The sequence below is a fragment of the Protopterus annectens genome, chromosome 14.part0, assembly GCF_019279795.1.
Source record: "Protopterus annectens isolate FY-2018-M chromosome 14.part0, PAN1.0, whole genome shotgun sequence".
Lineage (NCBI taxonomy): Eukaryota > Metazoa > Chordata > Ceratodontiformes > Protopteridae > Protopterus > Protopterus annectens.
The window spans coordinates 558,646,166-558,664,220 of NC_056748.1; the positions used below are offsets into that span (position 1 = coordinate 558,646,166).

An 18,055-nucleotide genomic window follows, 5' to 3' on the forward strand; every position below is an offset into this window, starting at 1 on the left:
TTCTCCTCTTGACTGTCTAGTCCAGTCTTGGGTGAAGAGAGCTTTGCTTCCAGTTTGGCTATATAAGTGCATCTCTCACAGGTTGTAGTGTTGGGTGGTAGGAGGAGAGGGTTGTCTGTGTACATGAGGCAATTGCTGCATTGCCGCAAGATGCCCAGATTCAAAAGGTAGACAGGAGAAATCACTGGGAGCTGACCCTTAGACATGCCTGTATAAGTGCTTATTTATTAAGTACTAAAAACTGCTTTCCACTAGACAAGTGAGGAAAGTTGAGTGCTGTAGTCATTTGCAGCTTATGTAGTGCTTACAATGAGTTCTGAACAAGTGCTGAGTTCAAAGAAACAGATATGAGTGCTGAAACTAGAAAACTGGCTAGTTATAAGAAACAAAACTAAGCTAGAAGGCTTCCCTCCAAGACATAAGGGCTTGGGGGATCAGAAGCCTACAAGCAGTCTAGACCACTTAACAGGAAAGGCAGGAAACAAGTTTAAAGTTTTTTTTTTTTTGTTCTCTTTCCCAGATGCTCTCTTTGTACACAGTAGGAGTGCCTGAAATGAGAATATGATCTCACTGCACTCAGTTGAGTGAGCAAATGAGATGGGCCCAGAAGGAGTATCCAAACACAAATTTACAAGAGGGGCAGGCAGTTTCAAAGCCACTAAGATTAACACCAAAAGAGAAACAGGCAGGGAGGGAGGGTGGGAAAACTAACTGAAGAACAGAGTCAAAACTTTCAGTTCAGTTAATAATCATGCAACACAGTTAAATATATATATATATATATATATATATATATATATCTGTGTGTGTGTGTGTGTGTGTGTGTGTGCGCGCGTGTATAGATAGATAGATAGGTTCATGTTTGTAGGCATTTTTTATGCTTTGTTAACCAGGTTAGCTCTACTAGTGTGAAGCCCATATTTAGGGGAGACATGCAGAGGAATACAATAATGCAAGGGGTTTTAAGTAGAGGGGTATTTGCATTTTTTTCTTCTTAAGTCTTTGCTTTTATAAGTACTAACTAGAAAATTCTGATTATTATGGGAGATGCACAAATTTTAGCTTAGGATGTTTGCATCACATACCTGGGGACTGTCCAAACTTATTAGTATTATGAAAGAAAGGTGAGTTTGAAAGCTGACATGGGAACAGAGTAAAGCAGAGATACAAGGATTATGCAATTAGATTCCAGGTCCTTAATGAGGTTCTCTTTTTCCTTTTGCAAAGAAATACCTAATAAACTGTAGAAGAGAAGAGACTTCTCTAACTAATAAACTGAAGCTGACATTTGCATCTTGTCCAATGTAATATTGACTGAGCAGTTAGTAAAATGCCACTGGTACAAAACGGTATGAAAAATCACACAGAGCAATTAATAGCCTCTACTAGATTATGGTTAAAGGTTTGGAATATATTTGATTGTCGTCTGGTTGGCAGGCAATGTACCTGACAGCTGTTTGTCTTCTACAGGATTATGTGACAAAGTTCCAGCTCTCTACATGGGACTACTGGTTGAAATGGCAGTTAAGGTACCTGCAACCTTTCTGAAACAGTTACATATTCCTGTATGGAATCAAGTTCTGATGAAAAGCATCATAGTAAGTGTTTCTAACCTGATGTATGTACCAATGTGGTCTGGAAATGAAGCATGCAAAATGTGGATGTTTTGTCTTTGTATTAGAATTTTTCTTTGCTGTTGTTTTCTTGTTCTAATGTGTGTAATCTGTCACTCCAAAATTACCTGTTTGCATCTTATTTATTCCACTTTTCTTCCCCTTAATGAAAACTCAAAATAGTTTAAACAATCTGATTAACATAAACAGAACATGAAGACAATAACAAACACTAAAAGCAAAATTGATGATTAAGGCAGTGTGGTAATACATGGCAGCCATTTTCTTGCTACATTTTTATTTCTGCATGGTCTACTTAAGATCAGCATTACATATTCCATTTTATAGTTATGTATCAAATATAAATTCAGACTCTCAGTTAAGCATTGCTATTCAAGTTCCCGTTATGCTTGTATGAAATATCATTCATTTTTTTCATGATGTAGTAATTTATCGGTAGTGCTGTGTTCTAGCTATAGTAGGTTGCATAAGTTGGACTTACCCTAAACAGTGCAGATACTGTTTGAAAGGAAGCACCCTTCCTTCTAGTCTTCTTACCACCCTCTTCTCCTACCATAGAAAATAAAAGAACAAAAACTCAAAACACAGAATGATAACAGATTTACTTGCAATGCATGTAATGCTTGAAATAACAGTGTAACAGCACTGTTCATTTTTTGAAATAAACATTCCTTTTCTATGTATATCCCAGTTATCTCAAAATGCCTAAAAAGTATTGCCATGCTGTTCAGCAGCAGTTTTATATTTGGAGTAGGTAAAGTCACAAAATCACTACAATGCTTTCAGAGTATGCATAGTTACGAGTTTTGCTTAACTCTACCTTTACCTGACAGAAGAGGGAGTATATTAAATATAGACCCTCTCTCCTCTCTTGATCCACATAGGTTCAGAGGAACTCATTGCATTATCACTGCCCTTTTTATGTTCTTACTAATAAAATATACAGGGATATGGACCACATTAAGTTCATGGGTATAGTATTCAATGTGTTTAAATATATGACTCTATGTTGCATTCACTTTCTCTATGAATTAAATAAAAATGGCCAAAAGGAGAATTCATCACCTAGTACAGCAACTGCCCAGTGGTCTAACACTGAGATTCATTATCACTGCCCTTTTTGTGTTCTCACTAATAAAATATACAGGGATATGGACCACATTAAGTTCATGGGTACAGTATTCAACATGTTTAAACATATGACTCAATGTTGCATTCACTTTCTCTATGAATTAAATATAAATGGCCAAAAGGAGAATTTCTCACCTAGTACAGCAACTGCTCAATGGTCTGACACTGAGATTCAAAATGATCTCCACCTCCACACTCCTCCAACATTTTCCATGAGTGCATCATAGGGCTGTAAACTCACTTATACAGCACTGGTTTGGACATAATGGTATGAGTGCACCAGAGGGCTATAAATTCCCTTATACAACACTGGTTTGGACACACTTCACCACATTATTCATGAGTGCGCCTAACTTACTAACTTCATTACACCATCACTTAATGTTATGTTTTATCTAGAATGTCTTCTCCTAGGTATGGCTGATGGATTTCTTTGCAGCAGTAGCATTCCTCTATGCCTGGACTTAGTAATTCATGATGATTATTTCCATTCTAGTCCTAAACAAAATCTATGTTCTTTGCCAGCTTAATGGGACTATATAGTGACCACAGCCTTTTATCTGCTCTGATAATAAAGCACAATCCTCACAGTTCTTGGGACTTTGTTCATAGTGACCCCTCCTTCTCGTACATATTGGGCCATCTACTCTGGAATAAACCAGAAAATAACAACAAGCTACAGCATTAGTTACCAAATATCCCTTGCACATAGGTCAGTTATAAGAAGTGACAACAATAAGAAATCAGCCTCCATATCATCAGATCACTCCACTCTTTCAAGCACTGTAGATGTCAGGCTATTCTTGATATTTTATTCTGTCTACAGCACAAGCTCAGTTTTGGTTCTCTCACCTAGCTCCCATGTACACTACAGAGAAAATCTTCTTCAGCTGTTTCCTTTGTAAATTTCCCTTTCTTCTTTTAATTCTGCATCCTCTACTTACTGTCTTTTTCATATCATGCTATAGGAGATTAAGTACCTTAGCGAACATCTCACATGTGCTTCCCTCCCATGAACTCTCCATCCTAAAGTATCAAGGAATGTTTGCCTTTCCACAACACTCTACTTCCCCATCTTGTCAAATTTTAGCTCACCCTTTACTCAGTTAAAGAAGTATTTCTTCCTAAATAAAGCAAATTCTGAATCTGAATTTTTCACTATGAGACTGTCTCTCCCTACATCACCTTATGCAATGATATCCTTGCATCACTTCTACTGACCTAATTTCTACAGCACACCCATACGTCACCTCATTACCCTGTCTTACTTTCCTTTTCCTCCATAATTCTCACTGCTTAAGACCACATATTAAATTAACAATTGTCATGGTCATGCTCTAGCAGGTATCACCATTGTCCTTCAGTCATAGTTAACCTCTTTTCTATATATAGTCTTACCCACAGATTCATCCATCCTTGCCGTCATGTCTCCTTCATACCTTGTTAACAGCAGTATGTTATCCTGGCCACAGCTGATCACTGTTGTAAATGTCAGGTATACTAGGTGGTTCTATTTGTTTTATTTACATAAAACTATGTTACTTGCATTAAGTGTTAATTTTTGGGGCTGCATGTTTCTTGTTTATCTAAAGTAACTGTTCTATACTCTGTGGTTAGTGCTGAAACCATATAAAAAGAAACAGCCCACTAAATAAGAATGTCAGATAATAAAGTTAATGACACAACAGTATTTAACATTCCATATAAACTTAATGCTAACAGTAAATTAATAGAGGGAAGCCATTTGTCACAGTAATGTATAACATATGGACGTGTGAGCCTTGTTAAGCATCACATTTGGACATTTCCATTTGCTGTTTGTTTCCCTTTTGTGAGCCAAGCCTGTTTCATTATACCATTACACACTGATTTGTGCCAATGTAAACTCCTATATAAATTACAGTTAACTATAACAGACAAATCCACTCATTACCTTATAATCAAGTTCTCAATGCATTACCTAGCTTAGCTTTCACAGTGTTCTCCTGTTTGACTCATCTTCTTTTATAAAAACAAAAATTATAACTTTGAAAATATTGTACCATTCTTCCCTAACTCATGAAGCTTTTTACAGAGTTTGAAATCCTGGCTAAAATACGCTTCATGGCCTGAAAAAGACCACACCTGGTCAGTCCATCTAAATAATTATCAGAAGAAACAAGAAAGCATGCAAATAAATATACTTTTGGGGACTGCAAAGGTATTAGCTTATCTGCTTAGATGTCCCCTTATTAACTGTCCAGCTGAGTTTTCTCTCTCTAAACTTGCCACAGACGTATGTAGTTATATCACCTTGCAGATATGAATACTTCTGGAAACTTTTCAAACAGTAGGCCAATTTATTTCTGTAAGTTTATCATTCAAAGTTCATTTCCCATCCTCCATTGCATTAATGTGTGTTACAGTATTCAGTTCTTCAAAAACAGGTAAATATCGCATTTGGTTTTAGGCCTGCCTCCAATTTCTTGCTATGACTCACATATACACAGAAATCAAGGATCTTAAAATACACTGTTAAATTAACAAGTCATATGGATTATTTCCCATTTTGTGCTTTCTGAAGGCGTCTAGGAATCTGAAGTTAAAGTAGAACAGGTTTTACAACCTATTTGCTCTGTACTGATAATGAGTATCTCTGAAAAGTCCTGTATATTTTGTCATAAACAGCAAAGAGGGCAGTGATAATGTTAACATGCTTATATATCTGATTGATATAGAAATCAACTACCAAAACATGTTGAACATTTAGTATATCAACACAAATAACTGACACCCAGTACATCGAAAAAGGAAACAAATTACTTTTTTTGATGTACTACGCACTGTAATGTGGTTGAGTATTTACTAGCTGAGAAAGTGATCATTTGGACAAAGATAACACAATGAGATAATATACAGAGTTGTATACAGATTGATATATAACAATAAATACTACAGATACAAGTAAAGATAGAGAGAAATAAGTAAAAAAGTAAAGCTATACATACACATATATATATATATATATATATATATATATATATATATCATCATATGTACACACACACACACACACACACACACACACACACACACACACACACACACACACACAGACACCATAATATTTGCTATAATGTTTTTCTATATATGTGGCTATATAACTCGTTAGATGAGAACATTTTAAGTCAAGGATTATAAAAAATCCAAATCATAATTCACTGAAATAACTGGATAATAAAAATGGTTTTATAATTTGATCATTAACCTTTGTCCTTCTTACACTCACCATCGCACTCACCTACTGTTTTTTAAATAAAGCTAAATGCTATGTTGTTACTTTCATATGTTTTTAAATTGTAGCTACAGAAATACAATTTTCCTGTATAATTTTAATTTCATTGTATAATGCAAAAACAGAAAACATTAGTTGTCATATTTCAGGTTCTTTATAATGCTTTCATTTTAGGTGACCTGGCAGTTATCTTGAGTGGAGGAGATTTAAAAAAACTTATTATATAATGTATGAAAGTACTACCTTCACTACCAGCACTAACGTATGTAGCATAAAGGAAGGCCAGCAATTTCAATGATGATTTCTGGTACAGGCCAACAACTGTCTCATTCAGAGGGTCCTTGTTCTTATCCAACCACCCAGTGACATTGTAATCCACAACACCGGCATAATGCATCAATGAGAAATGAGCTTCCCTCTTTCCTTTAGCAGGCTTGGGTTTCTGGAAGTTGCTCGACTTTCCAAGGTGCTGATCATATAGTTTGTTCTTAAAAGTCTGGTCAGTAGCTTTGGGGAACATACACTCCTCTTCAAGGATTGAGAAAATTCCCAAAGGCTGAAAAGTCAGACAGAATTTTTTTATTTGTTTGTTTTTGCTGTATCTAAAGGAAAATGTATTAATTATAAATATCATAATTATAATATTTTATAACATTAAAGAAGACAAGAAAGGTTTATTTTACTCTATGCAAAAACTCACACGTCTTATCAGACTATTAAAACTGTAGTATATTACTGCACAGCTCATTAATGGACAACTATACCTTAAACACAGCTTTTCCTTTCCCTAAAGTTTGTTTTTCTGCCTAGACAATGATCCCAATGCTTTCAGATATTAAAAACCATAACATACCAGTATCTTCCCCTCTGTAGAATTTTCCCTAGTCAGCTTCTTCAGTGCACACCATGTTGAGGCTAAATGAATTCTCATGATAGCTTCTTTTAAGAATTTGTCTCTGTTGCAGTTGTATAATTTTACCATGCACATCACTTTTTGCCTAGGAAAACACACAGTAGCTCTTTTCTTGTTTTGCACCAAATGAGGTAATAAAGCTGTTCGGGCACAAATTGTACAACTGCTTAATATTATATTGTCAAATAAAAGCTGTGTTCTTTCCTTTCCTTACTGGAGCTATAAACCTACTGAATTTTTTATAGTCTGAAGGTGAATAAACATAATGACCACCTAGAGTAACTTCATTAATTAGCTGACTTTTGCAAGTCATGAAATATGGCACTTTTTTGGCTGAGATAGAGAAGAAAGGGGAAGGGAGATAAAATATCAGTTTTAAAAAGGCTATGCTATCTCACCTTTTTCTTTATCACACTACAAGAGCTTTTAACAGATAGTATTACATATGTAAGAAACAAATATGCAATAATCACTGCAAAAAGTCACTGACATTTTTAGTGAGGCTACTCAAACTTTTCAGTATTTCTCACCATTCTAAGTAAATGGGACTGTGATCTGACAGGACTGACTAGGGCATTATACTCATGTCAGCAGTGTCCACAGCATGCATTAAGGGCAATAAAACCAGATCATGCCAGTATGTCAGTCCTCAAGATGGCAATCAGGTTTAAAAAACATAAAATAAAATTAAAGATAAGTAATCATTGTGTTTCAGTCAGGTTTGGATTCATCAAACTTTAGGTTAAAAAATACATTTTTTTCAGTTTCTGCCACAGTGGTCGTTTAGGAAGTGTGCAGTGTTCAATCTGGTTTATGGTATCACACATTATTTCTGACTTGTCCCTGTATTATTCGTGTCTAACCAAGTAAATAAAAATGTTAACAAAATTCAGTGAGTATTAAGCACATTTCTCTATTTATTTGCATTTTGTTGACTGGGTTAGTTACACTAGACCAGTGTCCTCGTTTTAGACGACAACTGAGGTGGTATTTATACTGACTAGGTGAAATTTTGCCAGGGCACTGAAAGCTTCCCCTATACTTTTCAGTGCCACTTGTGTCACAATTCCTCACCAAGGTGACAACATTGCTGCTAATAGAGGAGTACAAATGACAAATTTTGACTATGAATTTCCTCTTCTTGCTGCCAGCTTTTTTGAAAACTTTAAACATATAGCAACAAGCTGTTGAAAATATATGGCTAAATTTCCTAAGAGGGAAAGCTATGGCCTTATACTTACAGATGTCTATCTTGCAGCTATTAACAGAGCTAAACATCCAATCTGTACTTTAATTTATAAATAAATTAACTTTGGAATTTGACATTCTTTATCAATCAAGTGACTCCTCAAAAAACTGCCTAGAACCTTTAATTCACCATCAGCTTGAATGCAGCACTTCATGTGTTCTTCTCTTCAGACAGCCATTTAAACTCTGGAATGTACAGTTTACTTTGCGAGTTTATTTCAAGGCTTCAATTGTCAGTTTTACTTCAATGCTTAAATCTTGACTCTCCATTTAGTTAAATACATATGCTGCCCTGACATCCTTTAAACTAATTCCTTCATTTGTTAATGGATCTTTTTGTTCAGAACTCTAAGACATTTCTTCTGTTAGATGTGAGATTCCTTAGAAAAGTGTTGAATATAAATATAACTACAATGATCGTGTACAGAATATGTAGAGCCTTTCTTTATCACTATACCTCTTGCTACATTTATATATACCTCTTACATTTAATTTAATACTTTATTCACTGGAATTCGACTTCATCTGAAAATTGTGCTGATTACCCAATCTACTTTTCTGAATAAATATTCAGACTTATAATAAAAGCATGACATTTGTCTCCATGCAACAGAAGGTTAGAGCCTTGACTGCACCTAGGTGACCAATGATTGATTAGTAGCCCTGGCACTGTAAGAGCCAGGCATAGAGGAGGAGAACAAGTAAAGGCTTATGCCCTGCTCACCTCTCTTGTGGTGTGGGGAGGTTATGTGTACTCATCTGTACACTGGGAGGTGTAATTTCACTGTCAAACACCTGGGAAACAGCATTCCATGCTTCAAGAGGTGGGGAAGGGCTTCATGAAAGAAAACATCCTTACAGAAGTGAGTCCTTCATAAAAGGCTCATTGCACATCCCCATCTTAGCACTATGCTGAGAATGAGTGGGGGGGTGTGTGAAAAAATAAAAAAATTATACACCACCTCTATAGCTATCTGAATGACAATTCTTTCTGATTGACAATCACTTTAGTAATGGAGAATGAATGAGTTAATTGGTCAAGGAGCTTATAACCAACAGGCAGTAGGGACAACATGAGCAATAATGCAATAAAAATATATTTACATCTGTATCTAGTTGTCCTAAACAATTCAGCCATCAGCAACAAAAAATGTTAGCTGGGTTTTGTGGGCCAGTGCAGTTTTGTTAACTTATAAATTAAAAGGTATAAAATGATGACTTTTATCTGATAATTGTAATTCTTTTTCACACTTCAGTCACAACAGATTGTAACAATAGTTTTGGAAAGTATAATATAGAGTAACATCTCTCACTCTTTTACCTTTTTATTACATCCACTACCTTAACAGCAGTAGTTCACTCCAAAGTAATGGTTTGCATGTTGTAGGCATAAGTTCATATCATACTTACCTTTTCAATCAGCTCGATGCACGCAGCCAGGTCCATGCCAAAGTCAATGAATGTCCATTCGAGTCCTTCCTTCTTGTACTCTTCTTGCTCCAGTACAAACATGTGGTGGTTGAAAAACTGTTGTAGCTTTTCATTGGTGAAGTTGATGCAAAGCTGCTCAAAGCTGTTAAACTAAATGTGTAAAAAGAATAAGTTAGGTTTATTATAAATATCATATTATAAGTATCTTTTAGTGAATACTTCTGGCTTGCTAACCCATTGCTTCCATCTATCCCATCCCATCACTCACCTTTACATACTGTTTTCTTTCTACATACTGTTGTCATTTTCTCAGTGGGAGCAGTTTTCTTTGAACAGTTTGTAAAGATGTGAATATTGTTTGAAATCAGTCAGCAGTCTGCTAGGTTATCCTGTCATGATTTTTCTAAAGTGTGTGTGTGTGTGTGTGTGTGTGTGTGTGTGTGTGTGTGTGTGTGTGTGTGTGTGTGTGTGTGTGTGTGCGTGTGTGTGTGCGTGTGTGCGTGTGTGTGTGCATGTGTGTGTGTGTATGTGTGTGTGTGTGTGTGTGTCTATACAGTGATACCGATACAATGCCTTCTTAATAAAATGGCTAATGAACATACATGGATATATTGCTGCTGATCTCACCATTTTCCTTTTTGCATGGTGTATTCACATAGGAAGTAAAGGACCCACATACAAGGTGGCTCTATGTCCATGTAAAACATTTAAAGCTAAGCTATCCAGATGGCATGAAATAATAGTGTTCCATGCTGTGTCAATGACACACATTAAGTTAAAAGCAACATGCTTTAGGGACTGCTTGGGAAGGAATTAAGTGGCAATTGCCATCTTATCTTTAATGGGGGGATATTTCTCACATACGCTTGTCAGGTTACAGTCAAAAATGACAGTAAAATGAAGTGGATAAGATATGCAGGTGTATTGATGAATATACAGGCAGCCACCTGATGCCCAGGGATGAGACACATTGGAAGGACAAGTTTGTAAATTGCAACTCAGAACCCCCCCCCCCTTTATAGAATCCTATATCAGTGATCTGCCACTCAGATCTAGTGAGAATGAACCAGCAGCTCAAGTGATTCTTAGGCTCTCTGTTTGAAGCCAGCAGAAATAAGGAAAAAAAATTGTTAAGAATTCTTTGCTTAACTGGCCCTCAAGATACATGAATTTAGTTTAGAGTCAAGGTCATGGGGGTCACAGAAGTCACACCATTGTGCCACTTTCTGGGTTACAATTATAAACTGAATTTTTATTCTTATGTTTGTGCACTGCATAAAAACCTGTTTGAGATGCATTGTTTCCAAAATGTGTAAAGGTACAATGAAAGAGCTTGGATTACTACTATGTTATAGATCTGACGTCAAGGATGCAACCTCTTCATCAGCAAATGCTAAAGTACAATATTATTCAAATTCTGAAATGCTAGTCCAGTCAATCAAGCTCATCTAAAACCACCACCTTCTTTGAAGGAGAGCATGGGGCTAATTGGCATCAGCTGCTGCACCAGTCTGGTAATTAGCATGTAACTTTCCCAGTGAAACCACTGTCCATGTTATAGCTACTGTCATGGGACAGAAGAATGGTCTATGAATAAGAAAGGGAGTATGATGTAGACATCTTGCATGGTAACGTTTTGACATCAGAGGAAGCTTTTCTGTATCCTACCATAGGAGTTTCATAGCCACAAAACAAATAGCTTAATCAAGAGGCTAGTTATGTATACATACAGTAGAAGCGTAACTGCAAGGGAAATAGAATACCGTGGTTAATTATAAGCATACTTACTTCATTGTCATGGCACTTACCTCAAAAATTTCAAACCCAGCAATATCCAGGACACCAATGAAGTACTGCCTCTGTTGTTTAGTATCCAGCTGCTGGTTGATACGGTAAACCATCCAGAAGAACATTTTCTCATAGACTGACTTAGCAAGAGCACCAACAGAGTTGTGAACCTAGGAAAAATGAAGTTGTAAATATAAAATTACTATTGAAAAATAAATACCATCTAGCCTGCGTAAATCTAACTCCTTGTTTCTGTAAAGTTTTTTCTTTAAGATTTCAAATGACAATAGAAATGTACCTGTTCAACAGTCTGGCCTTTGGTTACAAATTCATGTCCAACCTTCACTCTGGGGTAGCACAAGGCTTTGAGTAAATCAGCGGAATTTAGGCCCATGAGGTACGCAACTTTGTCAGCCTCTATGAAAGATCAAAATAACCAGATTTTCTAACTTATTTTTAAGAAAGATGTAAAACAGCAGTTTGCAAAACAATTAATTAAGAATGACTCACAGGAGTTTCAGCGTATGAAAGATTGAATCTAACAGCAATAAAACGGATACTTTTGAATCAACTCAATGTTCCATACTGCACAAGACAGATTTGCAGAGAGTAACAAAGGCATGTCAAATGCAGTCATACTGAAGTTACTAAACACATGAAGTCATACTGGTAGCAAATTATTCATACAGGCAGTGAAAATGCAACATATTCTGGTTCATATCTTCTCTGAATTCTGCGATGTGTAGACCAAGAGTAACACATAGTTTTACTCTGAGAGAGGCATTATAACAGTAAATCATAACCTTTGGGATTACTCAGATGATGAGCTGTTGGTTTGGCTATTTAATCTATAACATTTTTATCCCCTGTAGTGGTTCATGCTGGTTTTCTACCATTCACGGTACTGAAGTCACTGGTATGAGACTCCAGTATATTAAACACTGGCATACATTGAATTCAGTGCTTATTACTGCCCACTGGTCACACAGTTGTATCTTAATAACTACTGTACATTTAGTTATATTGGCTGCCTCTGCTTGTCCTAATTTTTGATGAAAACAGAATAAATAATCAGTCTTTCACTTGTATTCCTTCTCGATACCATTAAACCTAGCTCGTAAAGATTTTAGCTCAGAGTGTAAATTCTGCTTAAGGCTTGACTATAACACTAGCAGCTGTGAAGTGTATAAGGCATTAAACAACATGAACAGACTTAAGACACGTAAGGCTTTATCATCCTATTTTACTGGAAACTCAAGGAAAAGTAAATAAATTATTAATTAATTAACTGTCCACATGCAAATGGAATTGTCTAAATTTAAGATGGAAAAAACAGTGAGTAAAAGAGAAAGAGAAAAAGTAGAGCAACATGTAAAGAAGGAGGCCACATCAGATAAATGTGAAACTGATAAGCCCCTGTCAAGCTGGCTTCATGAGGGTCTTTTCCCTTATTTCGCCTTTGAATGTTCCAAGTTCTAGTTCACCAACCCAGCCTTACAACTTTCCAGGTATGAGTCACTAAAGTTGAGACACATGCCTTAGAAAATAAAGGCTCATCTGTGGCAGTTTTGTTTCTGAAGCAACTAAGATTATTTTGCATGTGATATGATGTTCATTGCCAGTATTTGCAATGTATTCTTGTGAAAACCTGGAAAAGAGATTGCACTCTAATTTCTTCAAAGTAATGTGTGTAAGTGCCACTGACACATAGGTTCCCACCTTGCCTTGGGCATGTATACAGCATTTTCACAAAGGACTATTTCAGTGTCCTATAAGAGACCATCTTTATCACAACAATAACAAATGTCAGTACCACAACTTGACCAACAATGGTTTATGCCAAAAATGTGGAAACGTTTGGCAGTACCTGTGAAGGCATCCAAGGAAAGAAAAGGCAGAGAGAGAGGAAATTCAGGCTCTCCAATATCTTTTGAAGAGGTGGAGAAATATTTAAAATGTCACAGACTCCCATCAATAAAACATATCAGATCCTGAAGACAGATAGACCATACCTCAGGAGGATTATTTTTACATGAATTTTCTATTTCAGGTCTCATTACTTTTGCAAGACTAGTTAGTTATATGAGAAAATATTCTGCCTGGCCTCCAGGAGAGCCTTTCTCACCTAAAATGAGAAATCTGGAGATACTGCAACTAAAACAGATGAAGTGGTTTATCTCAGGGAAAACAATCACTCGGCCATACAGAAAAAAAACACACTTTTCAAACCCTACAACGTGGGGGGCTGTGCTCCCCACACCCCCTAACTAAATATAGCAACTCTGAGATCACATTACAGTAGGGAAAAGGCTAAACCCCCCAACTCAGTATTTCAAACCCACCCAGGTGGGGGGCTTTGACTCACACCCCCCCTAACTATATATATATATATATATATATATATATATATATATATATATATATATATATATATATATATATATATATATAGATATAGTTATACCAACACCAAGACTGCACTACAGTTAGGAATATATACCAACTCCAAGACTGCACTACAGTTAGGAAAAGGGCAGATGGAGAAGTGGTGGTTAACTAGTTACTTTCCCCATCAATGAAATGAATGTTCACTGAATGAATGTTCGAATGATGGGGTCGATTTTCAGCTGTTCGATGGAAGTTCCATTCAATGGCTGAACATAGACCCTGTAAATAACTACTCTGGAATCTAACACTCTCAAGCTGTGTGTGATAAAATGCTTCCTGAACACAGCACAACATTACCACATTAAAAGCAAAGATGTTTCTCTGAATAACTGTAGTTCTGATGCAGATTTGATCAGTGCTGAAGTACTCAAACTATTTTATACTGAAGGAAGACTATTTACAAAAATTGTAAGTCAAACTTATGTTAGGTATATTAATGATTCCAGACATTTTTGACTAACTGATATAGAATGTGCCATAGTATTTTACACTATTTCATAACATTGCTTCATTATAATGTCTGAAAGAAAAAATGCCATTCTATAGTTTCAGATTACTATGTCAGAAAACTTATGCACTGCAAGGTCATTGCAACAACACCAAGTCAGCCAGCTCAGGTAAAGGAGCTAGATATTTTTCTGTTGCTATTACATTACCTTCTGTTCCAGTTGGTTCAGCCTGCTCTTCTCGTGGCTTTTGTTTAAACTTCAAGTTCCCGAAATGCATTACTGCACCTGTCATTTTGTAGATGCTAGCCTTTTCTTCTGCCGTGAAGCCAAGGATGTCAATTGCATTCTGTATATGTATAAAACAGGTTACTTGCTCTTAATGTTTTTGTAATATCATCCAGCCTACCCTTCAGTGCAGAATATCATTTATAGACACAAATGTCCAAATGTATGAGAGTGAGGAATCATCCATATATGTAATGCTGAATACATGTTTAAGTATTAGATAAACAAAGACAGAAATGGATGCAGTGCTTAGGCATTCTTCATACAGTTTGGACAGTTACATATTTTTTTCTATTGCAAAATTAAGCATGGCAAGGGAATTCCTCCACTTATATAACTGCCATTTTCTCTTCTGTACTTGTGTTTCTGATGTAAGGAAGTACTATGATCTCCTCACTACTGTTTCTCTTTGGACCTTTATTATAAATCTATTTGTAACATTTTCAGCTTATATTATTAACATAACCTGTCACCAGCCATGCCATTATGAATGCACACTTGCAAAGAACTCTGTCAAATGAAAAAATACTACACCCCAAAGGGAAGGAGTTTCAGGACTATGAAAATCCAGCCATGGATTTATAATATAAAACTTTGTGAGAATTTATAGAATACTAATTTTTAAAGCCAGGCACAATTTAGAGCAAAACAGATTAACCAAAGCTGCTTTACTTACATCTGTGGCCATTAATTCATCTTTATCATCAATGCTGGGCACTGTAATCTCACCCTGGCTGACATACGGAAAGTCATAGATGTTAGTAGTAATCAGAAGCATGTCTAAAAATAGATATTAGAAAATAGGATAAATGTGTGAATGAACAGATCTGACATAAGAATAAAAAAATAAATAAATACACAAACAAACAAATAAATAAGGTAATCTGTAATCACTCAGTGATATTAAACTTACCAATCAACTCTGGCTTTTTATTACTAGTGATCTGGTAAAATATATGGTAACTTCTTTCTGCAGGAAGCTGGAATATAACTCTAGATTTTTCTAGAAGATCTGTAAAACAGTAATTTAGACACATGATACACTTTATTTTTTTCTGTCTAATGCTCTAAATAAATAGAAAGCTAAAAATGATATTTCATACTAAACTTACAGGCTTCGATGTCAGCAGAGGCCAGCTTTCCTGTGGTTCCAAAGTGGATTCGAATAAATTTACCCTTAAAAAGAAAAAAGTTGAAATAGTTTGAAGTTGGCAAAGATTATATTTTATTCTGCTAAATATAGGTGTAAATTTTCTGGATTAGATAAGTTTATTAGAACAGTCTTTGAATAAACATTTATTTAGTGCTTTCATACCTCAATAACACAACTTCCTCACAATACTGTATACACACATCACTTCACTTAAATACAAAATCACGGTCATGTGTCCCATTTATCCAGTAAATTAATACCAATAATATATATATAATTACAAAAGAATCAATAAATATTCAAATAAAACATATATAAAATAAAAAACCATATAAATATATGAATCTTATCTATAGTTAAAAAAGCATTTAATATTGACAGAACCATTTAGCCCCAGAAAATGATCTGCTTATAACTTCAACTGCCAAAGCATTTCTTTTTGTGCAGTCATATATCACCTTACCTCATATCTTGGAAAACATTTTCTAAAATAAAAAAATGATACTTTTTATGATCTAGAGAATTCTTGGATGTTTGACTAATGCATTATTATCATTACCAATTCTCATATCATGAAATATTTTCATAAATATATTTATATTTTTTGAGTGATTTGGAATTCATACTCATATAAAACACTTCCCAGTAGTCACATAAAGCAATATATATGATTTTTTATTTAACATTTGCTTACAGGGAAAGTCTGACTGGGACAGAGCCCATTTTCAGTGCAGGGCCAGGGAGTAAAGCTCCAGATGCATGCCTTTGGAATGTGGGAGGAAACTGGACTACTCAGAGGAAACCCACATAAACACAAGGAGAACATGTAGACTCTTTACAGAAGGCATCCCAGATGAGAATCAAACCAGAGAACCTCTTACTCTAGGTGACAATGCGAACTGCTGCACCATTGTACAACCCACAGCAGTGAATGGCAGGTTCCACTGAGATCTGAACTCAGATCATTGGATTCAGTGTCCAGAGTGCTAACCATTACACCATAAAACCAGGTAAAAAAACAGCATGGAGAATACAGGCATTGATCCCAGTAACTCTTGCATGCTACGCAAGAGCTCTACATAAATGTTTAAAGAGTTAATTCCTCTCATATAATAATGCCTTTGGTGACACGTATAATGATATTTGGCATAGATAAGTTGATTATTCTGTGGTAGTATAAAGAATTTGCCATGAAGAATGAAATGACACATTTTGCAACAACCACAAATATACAGTCCTATATCCTTATTGGTTGTAAAATATTTTTAACAGTGTACACTTTTTTACACACCATATTCAGGTGATCACCTACTACATTATATAGTTCATTATTACCTCTAATAATTTTCTAATTTTTCCTTTAAAATACTGAAAATACAGAAAGCAAAAACAGACATATCCATACAAAAAGCCTTGGTAAATCTACTACTGGTACTTTTACTTTGTGTTTTAATCAAACCTTTCAATAAAATGGGTAGATATTTTTCAGCTCTGTATTTCATGATAAACTTAGCTGCTTCTAAAAATAAACCATTCTTATAACCACGTTCACTGAATAAATATTTAATGAACTGAACCCCCTGTTTGAAAATTTGATTATCTGTCATCAATCTAGATAAACAGATAAATTGTCCCTTAGCTAGATTATTTTTAATGGAAGAAGTATGGTTACTATTGTACAATAAAAATTTCACATTAGTTTCCTTTCTATAAATCTTGTTAGAAAAAGAATGATTATTCATATTCGTTATTATAGTACCATCAAAAAATTAATCATGTTACCTATATCCTCCACCATAAAATTCCTAAAATATGGCAGAATAATTGAGAGAATTAATGAAAGATAAACATTCATCATACAATCTACTCTATATAAGGAACAGATCATCAGCAAACCTAGCATAACTTTTATTTTAGTAAAAAAGTGGTTTTGGTGAGAAAATAATAGTTCCACCATACCATTAGCAAATTTGCAAAGGAGGGAGCACCCCTTTGATTTGTTGATAATAAACAGAATCAAAAATAAAATAATTATGGTCCAAGACAGGTTCCATTAATAAACATAAATTGTTAATCTTCGTATTGGAACAATTTGTAAATTTGACCAAAAATAGTTGTAAAATTTAATACCATCTTCTTTAGGAGCAGAAGTATATAAGTATTTAATATCCACAGTAAACATCATAGTTTCTGTTCTATCAAAAGCATATGTGGCCAGTTTATCTAAAATAATCCCAAGAAGCCTGTATAAAAGAGTGCAAGTCTTGTACAAGTGGAATAAAAATACTATCCAAATAAATG

General features: G+C 35.2%; 1 protein-coding gene across 1 annotated transcript in view; it reads right to left on the reverse strand.

Moving 5' to 3' along the window:
- The window catches only part of LOC122789101 (myosin-4-like), a 148,934-nt gene that overhangs the window by 91,470 nt on the left and 39,409 nt on the right, over positions 1 to 18,055 (reverse strand). Inside the window, exons 9-17 of the mRNA XM_044056301.1 lie at positions 15,714 to 15,777; positions 15,515 to 15,613; positions 15,278 to 15,381; positions 14,524 to 14,662; positions 11,718 to 11,836; positions 11,440 to 11,589; positions 9,611 to 9,781; positions 6,283 to 6,595; positions 2,116 to 2,183 (exon numbers count right to left, since the gene is read on the reverse strand). Of these exons, the coding sequence (XP_043912236.1) occupies positions 2,116 to 2,183; positions 6,283 to 6,595; positions 9,611 to 9,781; positions 11,440 to 11,589; positions 11,718 to 11,836; positions 14,524 to 14,662; positions 15,278 to 15,381; positions 15,515 to 15,613; positions 15,714 to 15,777 (1,227 nt within the window). The remainder of the gene's footprint in view (positions 1 to 2,115; positions 2,184 to 6,282; positions 6,596 to 9,610; positions 9,782 to 11,439; positions 11,590 to 11,717; positions 11,837 to 14,523; positions 14,663 to 15,277; positions 15,382 to 15,514; positions 15,614 to 15,713; positions 15,778 to 18,055) is intronic.